Genomic DNA, 15,927 nt, shown 5'->3' with positions numbered 1-15,927 from the left:
GGCATGCTTTCAAACTGCTAGGTTGGCAGAAGCTGGGACAGAGCAACAGGAGCTCACCCCATCGAGTGGATTCGAGCCGCCAAACTTCTGATCGGCGAGCCCAAGAGGCTCAGTGGTTTAGATCACAGTACCACCTGCATCCCCAGTCTTAAGTAAACATATGAGGGGGCCTGTGGGAATAAGCACATGAGCTATGTCTGTCATCATTCTTGTCTGCTAAACACTGGATGCAAGCATCTGAAGATGGCCAAAGTCTTCTATTTTTTATACATACTAAGTTTGGAATAAAGCCTCACAAATTGTGAAAATATGGAAATTTATGTCAAAACATTTTAAATGTCTTCAATCTTGTAGAGCGGAAGGAGAATGCCACAATGTATTGTTGATTATGAAATTTCAAGAGTGGGCGGGAATGCTGGTTATGTTACATAATGTCCTGGCTCTTAATCACCCTTTATGGAACTAATTTATTGTCTTAAACCTAATTTGATGCATATGGTAATGAGTCTATTGGAATGCTTGTTACATTGCGTTCATCTCTTTACATTCTTTTGGAGAGAGACTCTTGTTTTGTTTAAAGCTAGGTGTTCACAGTTCCGCTTTGAATGGAACAGCTTTGACTTTGGATCAAATGTTTTACTTCTCAAGACCTGGGTGCAAGCTTCTTCAAAACAAATGAATCAAATTCCTGCATTAGTAAGTTACTTTCATATGTAAATCATTGCCTTCAGAAAAGTAGGATTTAAAACCACAAGTTTGTGATCAAATAGCTAGCATTGATCAAAGAAGTACCAATCCTTTCCTAAGGCATTAACTTCCTCAGTCCTTTATGTCACTGAACGAAAACAACACCTGATCGTTTCATGTAACATGTATCATAACCATTATATGCAACATCCATTTGGGTAGCAGGGAACTTGACATAGAACCCAGCAAAACAAGTGAACAAGGTTACTACAGTAGCACTACTTGACCGAATGTGCTCTTGAACTGCTGAACTCTTAGCAAAACCTCCTAAATAACTTTAAAAAATGACATTCTACCTTTTCCCCCTAAAGAAATTTGTTTAATTATTTAAAAACCCTAATTCTTCAACTGCCCCCATGTTTAATCAGGGTTTAAAACCCTGATTAAACATCTGGTTGGGGGGGGTCAGGTGAGGGGGGGAAAAGGCCTTCTGCTTCTCTCTCCTCACTGCCAGACCATCCAATTTCGGCAGGCCAGATAGCTCCAGGTGGACTTGATCTGACCCAGGGTGAACTGAGGCTGCTTCAACTCAATTCAAATCACAAGTCAACCCAAATAGGCCCGATTTGGTTCAGGATCTGGAATTTGGCCAGATCCAGTGCACAGCCCTAATTTCAGTTACTATTATATAAAATAGTCATTTTGATGCCTTTTTTTTTATGCTGTTATTTTAATGCTGTTTTAGTTCACTGTATATTACAGTTACATGCTTTTATTTTGTAAATCATCTTGAGAAGGCTATTACCTCTAAAGCGAATATAAAAGGATTGTACAGGCAATCCTTTGTTTTGCACAGGGGTTACGTTCCATATCCCTGTGCATGTTGGCATGGCCCACATAAAGTATTCCACCTTGCCCCACTCCCGTTTTGCCCGCCCCCATTCCATCCTGATGTTTTAGTGATGTTTTAGGGTCACTTCTGGGTTTGGCACTGCGTGCACATGCACGATCGCACATCAATTGGGTGCAAGCAAATCAATTGTTGCCTGTATTTTAATTTTTTTTAATGGCATTTCTTTTCCCACTTCTCCAAGATTCTATGAAAATGGTACAATTTCCCTTATTTCTTTATTTCAGTGTTTTCCACTAAAACAAAGATGAGGAACTTGTGGCTCTCCAGATGTTGCTAACCAACAACTTCCATGATTCCTGACATCTTGACTGGAGCTAATGAGACTTGGAGTTCAACAACAGTTGGGGGGGCACAAGTTCCCCATCACTGCACTAAAACTACCGAAAGCATGACCAGTTTGAAATAATGTCCACCCGCATCTGGTAACTATCTCATTATTACAGTCATTCATTGCATTTATAAGCCACAAGATAATCTACAGATTTCCCTGCGTTAGACTGATCCAGGGTTAGTTTGTGATACATAAAAGAGCACAAATTGTTTTTAAAAGCTTGTTTCACAAAGAATTACATCAGTTCAGTTACTGAAAACTGTGGCTTGAACTAATTAATTCACAATGATCACTAAACAGAGGAAGAGCACACACTTTGCAAACATTAGATCTCCATGTCAATTGCAGTAATTATCTATCTGAGGAAAGTATACCCAGGAAACTGTACTAACTTAAATGGGCCAAAGGTCTGACTCAGATATAAGACACCTTCATATGTTCAAATTAGCTAAAATGCCTCAAAGAACATCTTTAATGCATTAGAAAATTCAGAGTATGTTGCTATCAAAGAAGAGGTGCTGATGTAACTGGGGAAAGCTCCCAGAACAGTTGCGCATGAATGGATGTACTTTCTAAATAGTATCCACTCAATGCGGAACTTCACCATTGATTACAATACACTTCTGATAAAAACACATCCAATCAATTAAAAACAAACAGTGAAAAGCTTAAGTGCAATGGTTTGAACCAAGCAGAAGGCAAATAGATAATGCGCCTTTAATTTCATCAGGAGAGAGTTGAACACGTTACTATCGCTGTACAAATCTATAATAATTCTACACACTGAGTGCATAGTTTACAAATTATGGGTTGTTTTTTAAAAATTGCCCATTTATTCCTTATCCACAAGAAATCCCATAAAATCCCATAAAACAAATCTAATCATCTACAGTATATCAAAATACTAATTAAAAATACTAAAAATAGAAGCTAGATCCAAACAGCTACTTTCAGTTACCCAGAGGGTTTGATCTGCCCAAGGCTGACCTTTCTGCCCCTTTTAAAATTCTGGTTGCGGGGAGTAGAACTGGATAACATACAATGAATGGTAACAAAAATAGGTGACAACGACAACAAGGAGGCTGCTTACTGTAATGCATAACATAAGAAGACAACGAAATCTCAATAATATTAATATACCTTACACTTAAGAACAAAATAAAGATTTGACATAATAGGAATTTTGTTTTTTAATAAATATTTTTTTTTTTTGCAAGGTGGGCAAGTTTTCCTTTCCCATCACATTGCTGGGTTCAAAAAAGGTCAAGACATGCTTTAATGACAATCTGTGGTCCTTGATATATTAGAAATGGAACTGAAAGCTGTTGGAAGTTGTGATTAACCAGGAGATAATAGCCAAGTGGGAGAGCATGGCAGGGACAGAAACACCTCATCTTCAAGGGAGCTCAAGTGTGTAGGAGATGTGATCTAGGGTGGCCATTTATAAATTACAAAGAATGTGGAAATGCATCACACCCAAAATGGTCAAAAGAGGACACTAATTTGATACAAGGTTGTATGTACAGTTGCAATCATAGAAGTAATTATTGTAATTTAAATAAAAATGCAATCCATCTCACCATAGTGAGGAAAACTGTGCCAAGGTAATCTGTGTATCTGTTCAGTCTGTTGTCCAGGTACTAATAACTAATAGGCAGCTTCAAGGCCCCGCTCTCCCTTCTTATAGTTCTTTATCTTTAAACTGCACTTTGACTGGCAGGTCTTAAAACAGTAAGATATATGATGACAGTGTGGACAGAGAACATGGATCTTATAGGTCTACAGTCAGTTATTCATACACTAGCCAGGCTCTGTCCAAGTAGGATCCGCCCCAGAACGTTCTGCTGGCACACAGAGAAAGAGTTAGGGTCAGAAAAGAACACTGGGAGCTTCCTCACATCCCAATCCTCTCACAGCTGAGAGTCAAGCTAAAGTTGTCACATCATAAGGCAAACAAGGTCTGCACTCCCTGTCAAATCATTGCAAAAAGGGTGTGGGTGTGTGAATTCCCTAAGCCTATTTATGGAGATCATAGACATTTTGGCACTTCAGGCAAACCACAAAATGGTGTCACCCTGTGACCAAGAAAAAAGAGGAGAATGACGATCTGCATCAGGAACAAAGGGGGAGATAAAAATCTACATCGGGGACAAATGGGTGAGTGAAGCTCTAACCTGGGAATGAGTGGGGGTGGGGGAATCAAATCAATCACACCCACGGGTGAAACAAGGCTTTATTTCCCCCGGGTTGAAGACCCAGTTTAGTAACCCCCCCCCACACACATTTGTGTACATACACGCAGAGGCTGGGACCTTAATGGCACCCCTCTAGAGGCTTTACCCCAGGGCAAAAAACAGGGCAATCCCCATACCATAGTTGAAGCACAATTGAAGTGGGAATCAAAGGGTATGCGGGGGTGGGTGGGTTTGCCCTGAATCACACCCTAGTACCACACAAGTACAGACCCTAGGAGACCCTAGATGGCAGCCCCTACCATTTCCTCCCTAGGGGTGGGAGGAGGCAAACAGCGCCTCCTATTTGCCAAGAGGCCGCTCTTGAGGTGGCATTGGCAGGGTGGCTAAAGCCAAGGAAGTAGCAGATCTAGCTTCCAAGGAGTATGCGGCAGTGGTGGCATCAGCGGGTGAGGCATTCCTTGGAGGACGGATCTGCTGCCCCGGTGGATCCTGCTACCCGAGGCAGTCACCTCACCTTGCTTCATGGGTGAGCCGGCTCCGATTACAGCTAAGGAAATATTTGAACCAATGTCTTTCTTGTTCATAGCTCAGTAGCCTTGCCACTGCACTGCACCAGCTTTCATATTCACGTCTTCAAATTTTAATATTGTTATTTCCAATTCAGGCTTCTGAGGTTGTTGTTCTGACCTTGCAGAACTGGTTGGAGGTGCAAAGTCCCTTGATTTTTAATATGTGGTGATTTGTGGCAGAAAGCAAGTATTTGTGTCAAGCACACTTATGTGGGAGATGATAGATTTCTGTGAATGTATAAAATCCATCATGACTTGTTCTGGTTTCACTATGAATCACGTGGAAATATTGCAAAAATGCATTCATTGTACATTGTGATACTTAACATTGTCAATCATGGCAATTAATTATCCATGTATGATAAATGGGTCATCCTGTTTGCTAATCAGAAGCACTTATTAGCTCACAGGGATGACTTGTAGCTGGAAAGTATCCAATAAAAAAAGAGCCGTGCAACAAATGGTGAATATTCAAAAACATTTGAGGATTTTTAAAAAATCCATGTCAATAGCAATAATTGGTCATATTATTACCCTACACAACCTGGAAATTGTGTACTGTGGACACAGTGGACACAACATATGCATATTAGTTCACAGAGTTTAGTTAAAAATGTGAATCACAAATCTCGCTCTTACTTTGCTATGCACGCAAACTTGCACCTTTTGTGCACATGCTTAGGGATCTGATGGCCAAAATTAGAGAAAAAAGCTATCACTTTGGGAAACCATTAGTCATTAATCCCAATTTAGATTTCCACAGATATTTCAAGAAAGGGGAAGGAACGGTCAGAGCTGTTAATCTGACACTCTGATCCCCCCCCCCAAGGCACTTGCTGTGTAGTAGTTTTGGACATTTCCAAAGAAGGATCCAATATATGATGTACACATTTACTGTGTGTTGGTGTTACATATCTGTATATGTATTCCATATGTTACTGAACCTTAAAAGTGCTTAGGACATAGATGAGCTATTGAGAAGAACTGGAGGACAGAGGGAGGATGGGGGGAGAAAGACGGCAAGACTCTAAAGGATACATCATACTCTTAAGGAAGTAGATTGTGCCATGTTTGAAGATGCAAAGATAATCACTGTGCTGGGAACCGTCTTATATTCAGGAGGAAGCCAAACAACAAGAGGAAAGCAGTGTATGCTCCTAATTTCGCACAGGAAGCTCCCAGCACCTCCTGCTTAAGTTAGATAAGAAAACTCCCATGGCCTATTCTGGACAAGGCCACTGTTATCACCCTTAGCTTCACACTGTCCTCTCCCTACTCCACAGTTTGCTCCCTTAATGAGATCTTACCTCCATTTACTTGCAGCTTGCCAAGCACAATAGCATGATATATTTATAACTATGGAGAGGGAAGTTTTCCAAGCTAAGAGTTTACTACATGTCACCTTGTCAATTCAAAATAAAAAACAGCTGCTTGATTGAAATGAGTAGCTTTATTACCACTAAGTCATAGATTCAAATTACTGAATGGGTTTGGATCACAGGGAAATGTATAACTGCTGCCTCCAATCTAGTCTCATTATATACCTCTTACTTTATCAGAACAAAATTTCAAAAAAAGGAACACAATGCTAAGCCAAGGTATGTGCTTTGTAGAAACTATACCTCAAGGACTTGGACCCTATACCTACCTGGACCCTGAGATCATCCTCTGAGGCCCTTCTTTGTGCACCTCCTCCATGAGAGGTCTGGATGGTGGCAACACAAGAATGGACCTTTCCTGCAGTGGCTCCCCATTTGTGGAGGTTTGGCTGGGCCTTCATTATACACCTTTAGGCACCAGGCAAAAATGTTCCTCTTCTCCCAGGCCCTAAGCTAATTGAAATCCAATGCCTTTTAATACATTTTTGTTCTTATTTTTCTTATCTGTTTTGTGGCTTTTATATTGTGATTTTATGTTTTGAACTGCTCTAAGATATACGGGTATAGGGCAATATACAGATTTAATTAATTACCTTAATAATATCAGACTGTGGGAGGTTAGACGACCTAAAATATGAAAATAAATATAAGATGTTCCCCACAATGAAGGGCACTTGATACGTTTAGTAAAAAGCATATATATCAAACATGGAAAGAAAGCTAGAAGAGTTCCTTACCACAGTATTTTAGTCTGCCCCGCTTGCAGACCTATTGCTTTATTTTTTTCATAACTTTTAATTTCAATTCAATTTGAATCATTCTACAAAAATTACAAGGACATAGTTGGCACTCCTGCCAGTGAGTGACCTTGGAATGGCCCAAGTTGTCAGTTCACATGTGCCATGTCAGAGGACCTATTTTGCCAGAACTCTACAGTGAGTATTTCTGAGAGCAGACTGCTTTGGAAAACCACTTTTCACCAAAGTATCAGTGCAATTTTTCAGTACTCCTTCTGAAATTACACAGTTTATGTGAGCAGAACTGCATATACAGTTGTTCACACATAGTAGCCACCTGCACCAGCTTTAATACATTGCGGCACTGGCAGTCAAACCAAGTCACCTTGGCAGCGTTCCAGTAAAGGTCTGCTCCTTCTTTAACCCTACGCAAGACATTACAACCTCTCAGGGCTCATTGTAGCTGTTATGCTCCTTTGCTTCCTGAATCAATGAGCTAATGTTTCTAAATGCAATGAGATTACATGTCCTACTGATTACTCAGCACCCTGATGTCTGGTGCTTCAATGGACACCATGCAGCTAAATACAGTCTCCTGCAGTTTCCCAGAAACTGCTAGGTCGTTTATACACTTTTGTTCATGGATGATCATTATATGCAACCAGCTAAATGCTAAAGTTTAATTGGTGGAGGAGGAATGAAGAATTCTAGTCCTTTCTTCAATCACACTCACCTATGATTGCATTATATTGCACCCTTCTGCAAATGAGCTCACAGTGCCTTGCATGGTTCCCCATCCCCCTTTTTACGCTCCCCTTTTAATGCTCACAACAACCCTGTGAGGTAGTTCAGGCTGGAAGATGCTCACAGGCCCAAAGTCATTCAGTGGCTGAATGGGGATTTGAGCATGAGTCTTCCTAGTCCAGTGCCCTCTGACACTCTAACCAAACTATGATGCACTTCAAGATATATACCAAAAATGTGTATAAAAATGTGTATTTTCTAACATGCATACAAAAATGTGTATTTTTTAAAAAAAGTTTAAAATAACATGCATTTTCATGTGGCTAAAAAAAACCCCCAAACCCTAGAAGTTACAGAAATTGGATGCAATACATATGAATGAACACAGGCAAAACTGATAGGAACCAGAAATAGACTGATCTATTCATCCCTAAGTCAAACATATCAGAACATATATCAAAAGGAGAGAAGTTAAAAGGGGGGAGATTCTGGCCCAGAAGCAAACTGCCTGCTGTCACGTGATGAGGAACAGCCTACACCATTGACCCCGGCATCCCATGAAGTAAATGATGTAATGTCTCTGCAAATGGTGATCACCCTTTTTCTGTAGTAAAATACTGTACTGGGTTACTTTAGCTGCCAAAATTTAACCAGTATTTGTATGCAGTACAGACCCTCAGTCTACTCTCTCCACAGCAAGAAACACTCTTTATATGAAATGCTTACTATACAAAAATGGGTTTGGCGCTCAGCTTCCCCATGCAAATCCATAAAGATGGACTCATTGGGTAAGACTTGCTTTGAGAGAATTCCATCCCCCTTTTGCTTTGTCTCTAATCTTGTAGTTAAGATATGCATTCCTTCTGAATACAATAGTTACATTTAACTATAGTGGTTGTTATGAACTAGTATATTATCACCCATGGAACTAAGCCACTTAAGATAACGACTATACGAGTAATAGCATCTTGTGGCAATGAATCCCATACACTAATTTCCATACACTAATCTTACACTACACTATCTCCTTTGTGTGTTTTGAACCTTCTACCAATCAATTTCATTGAACAATTCCATTATCTTGTATTCTAAGAGGACAATGGCTCTATTTCCTCTTACTACATGATCCGTAAATCATTTTTCTGATGCCCAACCTTCTTAACATTTTCTTTAACCTGTAAGAAACTAGGAAGTTGAAATACAAACACAAAAAAGAATGATATTGAAACATAAAATTGAAAACAAGAGGTTAAAAGAAGCAAGCAGACATTTTACAGTTGAAGTGCTAGTTTTCCTTATCAGGTGAAAAGCTGCATCCCTTGGAAAAATGTACAAGTGCTATTCAATTATGTGCTAGGAGAGGCTAGTATATTCTCCATTCATAGGGTTCAGCCAAAATAACAGCCAAAACAACGCACTTAGAACCCAAGGCAAAACTTTGACATGCCATTCATCCATGCCATTTCCATGTTTTTTTAATTTTTGAAAAGTCCACAGAAGAGAGAAATTACTCTGCCTTGAAAATGCTTTAAATATGTGTCCCATTCCAGGAAAAACGAAGAGTGAGTATGGTTTTTAATATTAAGCACACAAATAATTTCAAGGTCCAGGGAGGGAAACTGAATTTTCCTTACAATTAACACATCTGCTGTGAAAACACCAGTGACCATTTGATGCTGCCCCAAGTTCTGCTTTTCTACAGAAAGCTCCCATATTCTTCAGAGAGATTTTGCCAATAAAAATAATTATGAAAGTTTGGGTCCTAATCAAGCTGCAAAACTGCTTGCAAGGTGATTTGTGGGCTCCCTCTGAAACTGTTTCCAGTTTTAAAAGGTAATTTGAGCCACCCAGAGAACCATCTATTGTACACAACTCCTGGAGCTATGGTGATAATGAAGTATTTTAATGTACAATCTCCCAGAGAGTGGCAGCATGACATCAAGTCCTATCCATGTCATGGAGAATTACAGCATTTACATTGTGCATGGCAGCAGAACAAGGACCCCACACAGTAATCCACTCCTTTAGGTCACATGAATTACCCTTTAAAAACTGTAAAAAGACTCAGAAGCAGGACTGCAGATTTCAAAGTGGACACTGGATCTGATCTGGTCATTGCCCTAAGTGGTGCAGATCAGAACCAGAGTTCACTGGATTCCATTTCTATTTCCACCCCTATCCCTAACCTGTGCTTTTGCAGAGAATCTAAGCAGACCATTCAAACAATTTCTCCACAGCATTTAGCTATCTTTGCTACATTTTCCCCATCCAGATTGAATCAACGCATCAGTGACTCTAGAAAAAACAACAGCAAGAGAATTTATCCTTCTATGCCTTTATGTTTTATGCTTCATCATCATTTATTAGACTTGGGAAAGGATGATGATTTAAAGCACATAGTGATAGAACTTGGTTAATAAAGACCTTGGTTCAATGGAGACACATAAAGAAGCCTTTGACAAAAGTTTCAAGCGTATTAGTTGGAAATAATTGGCCGCTGTATTAACTGTGACAAGAACAAGCAATGCAAATTATCATCACTATGTACAGAGAGGTCAATGCTAGTTCCAGTTCTCCAGGGTTATTATTAACAAGAGGCAAATTGCAATGTTTGGAAAGGGCCACGGTCTCCTTGCTTCCTGTTTCATAGAATGAAAGTTGCTGTTCATTAGAAGCTACCAAAATCTGATTCAGAATAAAAGGCCAGGGCATATAATTACTTGCTTTATCTTACCATTTGTTTAGTCTGAATAAATGCAAAGAATATATTAGCTGATTTGTTTTACCTTTTCCTATTTGTCTGAATGGAGAGGGCAGAAATCTCCTTTTTTTTCCTTTCCACAAACTTTTTTATTTTTTGCATACCCTATACTTTGTCCCATCTCTATAAAACACACGTTTCTTTTAAAGCTATATGTCAACTGTAGGACTTGGTTCTACCTTACATGATGGTTCATTCACTGCACACTAAAGAAGTTTAAATCTGAATTACATGAATACCCAACTAAAAGGCTCCTTTACACTACAAAAGTGGCATAAAGACCCTTGCACCTTGATCTACAGTGCATTCACTTGGAAGTAAATCCCATTTATTTCAAAATAACTTATTGTCTTGGGGTAGGAATGGCAGGATCCTTCAGGGGAAGATGAGGACAGTGGAATAGGAAGCGGGGAGAGTTCAGGCAGTGATGGGAAGGAGGGTTCTACCCTGCTGTTGAAAGATGTACATGAGGAAAGAGAAGCTGGTGGAGTCAGTCCCAACCCATCGCTAGAGAACTGCCTCCAGAGAGTGAGCTCCACAAAGTAGCTGAAGAGGTGGTTGAAAGATCAGCAGAGCTGGCTGAGGTGGAGAATCAGAGGCTGGACTCCATTACCAAAGATAAGAAGTCATCTGCATGAACAGACCCAGTATCCTCTTCCCCACCCCCAGAATCACTAACCTGCAAACTCAAGTCTTCTGTCTTATGATGGTAACCACACAGATGATCTTATAACTGCCTATGGATTTTTGAACTGTGTATCTTGTATTGTGAACTGATGCTGAGACCCTGTGCTAACTTCTTAAAGAAAGCTTTCCAGTTTTTTTGAGCTGAGGGTTTGAGTACTGTGTCCAAGAGTGGGAGCCAATACACTAATGTCCTAGTAGCCTTGTGGGCAAATTGCATAAAGCAAAAGCCACTGAAAGTCACTGATGTGGTGTCCCATCATCCCAGACAACACTTTTCATTATCCTTTAGTATTGACCATGAGGGCTGGGATGGATGAGAGCTGCAATGTAGCACCCAGAGGGCACCATGTAGAACAGGGTTCAGCACACTTTTTCAGCAGGGGGCCAGTCCACTGTCCCTCAGACCTTGTGGGGGGGGTCAGACTATTTTTTTTGGGGGGGGGAATGAACAAATGCAAATGAACCTATGCCCCACAAATAACCCAGAGATGCATTTTAAATAAAAGCACAAATTCTACTCATGTAAAAACACCAGGCAGGCCCCACAAATAACCCAGAGATGCATTTCAAATGAAAGGATACATTCTATTCATGTAAAAACATGCTTATTCCCAGACCATCTGAGGGCCCAATTTAGAAGGCGATTGGGCCGGATCAGGCCCCTGGGCCTTAGTTTGCCTACCCATGATGTAGAATATCCCTGTTATTCATGTTGGTAGGGCCATTGACTACATATAATAAAATCATAGAACTGTAGTTGAAAGGGACCCTGAGGATCACATAGTTCAACACCCTGAAGTGCAGGAATCTCAACTAAAGCATCTATGATAGATGGCCATCCAACCTCTACTTAAAAACCTCAAATGAATGAGAGCACACCACCTTCTAAGGGAGTCTGTTCCACTATCAAACAACCCTTACTGTCAAATTTTTTCTTGACGTTTAGTTGGAATCTCCTTTTTGGCCTTCCAATGGAACCCTCCCTAAGGAACACCCGTCCATCAGACATCAAACAGATAAACAACTATTTGACTTTTAGAAGACATCTGTATAGGGAAGTTTTTAATATTTGATGCTTTATTGTGTTTTTATATTTTGCTGGAAACCAACCAGTGGCTGGGGCAACCCAGTAAGATAAGCAGCATAAAGATAACAAAATTATTATTATTATTATTATTATTATTATTATTATTATTATTATTATTATTATTCCTTTGGTTTGGGTCCACAGCAGGAGAAAACAAGCTTGTTCCATCTTCCATGTGACAGCCCTTTATATATTTGAAGATGGTTATATATCTCTGCTCGGTCTCCACTTATCTAGGCTAAACATACCCAATCCCTCAACCTTCCTCATATAGCTTGTGACTAGGGAAAGGATGCCAGAGGTGTGTCCAGTGAGTGTGCTGGATTTCCAGGCACCAATAGGACCAGACTATTACCATTATTTCAAATAAACAGCTACATTATTAGTGCACCAGATTTACATATGCTCTTACCTTTAACTAAACCAAGATTTGGAACCATCACCCTACAGGGCTGGCATGGTGAAAGCAGAAACACACACACACACACACTAATGATCTTCCATGTTTGCAGACACCCACAATTAAATTTGGGCAGGTCAGTCATTTCTAAACACACACAATTAACACTTGTTCTTGTAATTTTGCATGCTTCATTAGTATTCTAAACTACATTGCCTCTCAACAACTACCCAAGCACATACTAATGATTCTGCCATTCAGTCTTTTCTTTAATGCCACTTTAAAATAAGTAGTAAAGATTTGTAATTAGACTGGCAGACTATGTTCATATTGAAGGTGTTAGGAATTTGACCATTTAGTCATAGCAAAGTAGTAATGCTGCTAAAACTTCAGCTGTATCTACATTTCTAATACTTTATTAAATCAAATCCAAATGAAATAAATGGAGTTCCACAAGTACATTTACTGGACAGAGCTGTTGTTCATTTTGTTTGTGCATATGCAGGACATCTTTCTCACTGATTTTGCTGAAAGGGTAATCAAAGTAGTCTCTGGACCAAACTAGATGATCACAAAATATATAGCATGCAGCTACAAATTACATTTTTCTCATGTAATTAAAAGTGGGAGAGGGGGGAAAGGTCCTACTTGAACTAATGGGAATTTTCCCCTAAGGCTCCTAGCTACACAGAAGAAGGGGTTATTATTTTGATTGCGCTGTGGAGGGAAGAGATAAGCCTGTCCACCCCATGTGCTTCCTTCCTGATAACAGTTAGCCTCCCTGTTCAAGTAGTCAAGTAAAGAAAAAAAGGCAAATGTGTGGCTGCATGCTATGCATTTAGTGAACATTTAGTTTGGCCCTCTGTGGGAAAGTAGATGGAGGGACTGAAAGTTCTTTACTGATTTTGAACCCAGTTGGTATCTATATAAGATTTGAACTGATTTCATATCTGTTTTGTTCCTGTTTTAAATTTGGTTTGTTTGTGTGTGTAGTTTTTCAAATTGTTTTTATAAAAGCAAATGTTTTCACTGTTTTTATTTCTGCAATTGTTCTCTATATGATTTTATTGTACTGTAAACTGCTTCAGGATGCCTCACGGGAAGCAATTCATAAATTAAATAAATAACTCTGTTACAGAAAAAGGATGTTGTGGATGAAAAGCGGTTCCACATGACTGATATAACATCTGCACAGGATTCTCCACATAGATTGATGCTTGCTTGAAGATATCACCAATCAATCTGGTGATAATATTGTAACTGCAAATCAACTTAATGAACCCTTTGCATATCTATTAACTTTTTCATTAGGAAGCAATTGTTATAACAGATAGAAAAAAGTTGTTCTAGCATGAATCCCCCTGCTAATCTATTTGCTTTTTGTAGGACATGCTTCCTAAGAAGAACATTTGGAAATGGAGTTGATGCAAAGCATTTTTTTCTAGATCTTATGCAAGATAAACAGGTCAGTGTTCAGCTCACTGATAATCTCACATAGGCTGATTTTATTAGTTTTCCTGAGAATCCAAGTCTAGCTGGGCTCTGGCTGATGTCATTCAGGGCAAGAGTGACTTTGGGAAACAGAAAGCTCTTTCCAATACTTCTGCAGAAGTGAAGACCACACCTTTATTATCTCAGGACAAACATGTGAGGAAAGTTCATCTGTTGTGAAAACATGAAACTACAGCAAGTGCCTTTGAGAACATGGCCTTCTGACGAAAAAAAATAAACTACAAGAAAATGTCACAGGCGGGATAATAAGGACAGGCAAAAAGGTGGAAATGTTTCATCCTTTTGATCTTCATCCCACACCAGGGCTTTCAGCCTCAATTGATTTGTCTCTGAGAACAGCCACCCCCACCCCCACCCCTCACCCTGTCTGGGTTGCTAAGAACCCAATTTGAATAGACACTGAAGTGACAGCTGTCCAATCCCTATAAAAGTTGTAAAATCCTAATGGTGTATGCAAGTGTTCCCACCTATTGATCCTGAAGCCTCTACAGGAATAATATGTGGCTTGGGAAGATTCTTGCCAAGACCTGTTCCTTTCCTGGGTTCAATCTGGTGAAGAGTTCACCCCTCTATGATAGTATCATAGAGAAACCCAGTCAGATGAGTGGGGTATAATAATAATAATAATAATAATAATAATAATTATTATTATTATTATTATTATTATTATTATTATTATTATTATTATTATTGTCAGGTCCAGAAGGAGTGTCAGAGGTCATGTTTATTTCCCTTTTAGCCTCTGAAGCAATCTCAGGAATGAAAGAGATCCTCCCACATGGTTCCTGAAACTGTGAAGGGGTAGTCCCCTTCTCAATTCAAAGGATCATATGGGTTTGGCTCCTTCCTTGCCTTGCTCAACACTGATCTGCCCCAGCCAGTATGGTAAATGGTCTGGGATGATTAGAGCTGGTTGGCCACAGGTTAGCCACCCATGCTCTAAATGGAGGTGGTAAGCCATATTTAGTCCTCTGCCTCTCCAGAGAGCTCAGAGTATAGAGTAGAAATGTGTTGGTTCCTTCACATCCCAGGAGTGTGTCCACTTATGCATCATCAAAAAGAAGGAATTTCTATACAATGTACTATAATTAAAATAAAAATACAATGCTTCCAATCATAGTGGAAAAAGCTGGAACCCATGTGTTTGCTCAGTCTGCTGACCAGGTTCTAACTGCTGATAGGCAACTTCAAGAACCCGTACTTTAAACCAGACTTTGACTGGGCAGCCCTTCGAATAGAGGACACCTTCAAACAGGACTGTCCTCTGTAAAGTATGAGACATTGCCACCCTCCATCCCCAAAACAGCTTTACACAGGGCTGCTTAAGGGATAAATCTAACCTATCTATCATCAAACTATCAGAGTACTAGGTTGTTGAAGCCAGCTTCCTCCAGCAAGCCTCCAAACTACCCAGTGCAGTTGGGCTATACGAGGGACTTCCCTTCTCTTCTGTCAGGGAACATCCTACATATGCAAACTATAAATGCCAATGACATTAATTCAAAGTATGATTTGTAGCTTTATAACCACAAATTGCATAACATGAGTTATAAATATTGAAGGAGACTTCAGACAACAACATAGAAGGCTAATGGCAGGGTATTGCAAACAAGAAACTAAAATGATCTACCTTGCTGAGGAATTTGTCTGTTGACAAGGTTGCCAGGTCCACTTTATTGTAGGTTGAGGATTACCATAAACTATGCAAGTTAGGATTTGCTTACTTCCCACTTGATGAAGATTAGAACCAGGAATTGAAGACACTTCTTCATAGATCTGAGGTTTCACTGTAAAAAAAAAACCAGCAACACCAAAAAAAATCAAATTGCTGAAACAACATGTACTTTATTATATTTAAAGGTAAACAAGAAAGACCCTCAGCTCTTAGGAACTAATGCTGTTGCCAGGCTGAAGTTATTCCAATT

At 39.6% G+C, this 15,927-nt stretch overlaps 1 protein-coding gene across 8 annotated transcripts in view; it reads right to left on the bottom strand.

The window, feature by feature from the left end:
- Positions 1-15,927, bottom strand: part of FLT1 (fms related receptor tyrosine kinase 1) — a 139,258-nt gene that overhangs the window by 62,334 nt on the left and 60,997 nt on the right. For all 8 annotated transcript variants that reach the window (XR_014009070.1, XM_081197868.1, XM_081197867.1 and 5 more), the window contains one exon: positions 15,633-15,789. Coding sequence is in view for 7 of the 8 variants with exons in the window: in XM_081197868.1 (XP_081053994.1) it covers positions 15,633-15,789 (157 nt within the window). In the remaining variant the exon portion in view is untranslated. The remainder of the gene's footprint in view (positions 1-15,632; positions 15,790-15,927) is intronic.

Source organism: Podarcis bocagei (assembly GCF_964188305.1).
Source record: "Podarcis bocagei genome assembly, chromosome: 6".
NCBI lineage: Eukaryota > Metazoa > Chordata > Lepidosauria > Squamata > Lacertidae > Podarcis > Podarcis bocagei.
This window is presented reverse-complemented; position numbering and strand designations above follow the sequence as displayed.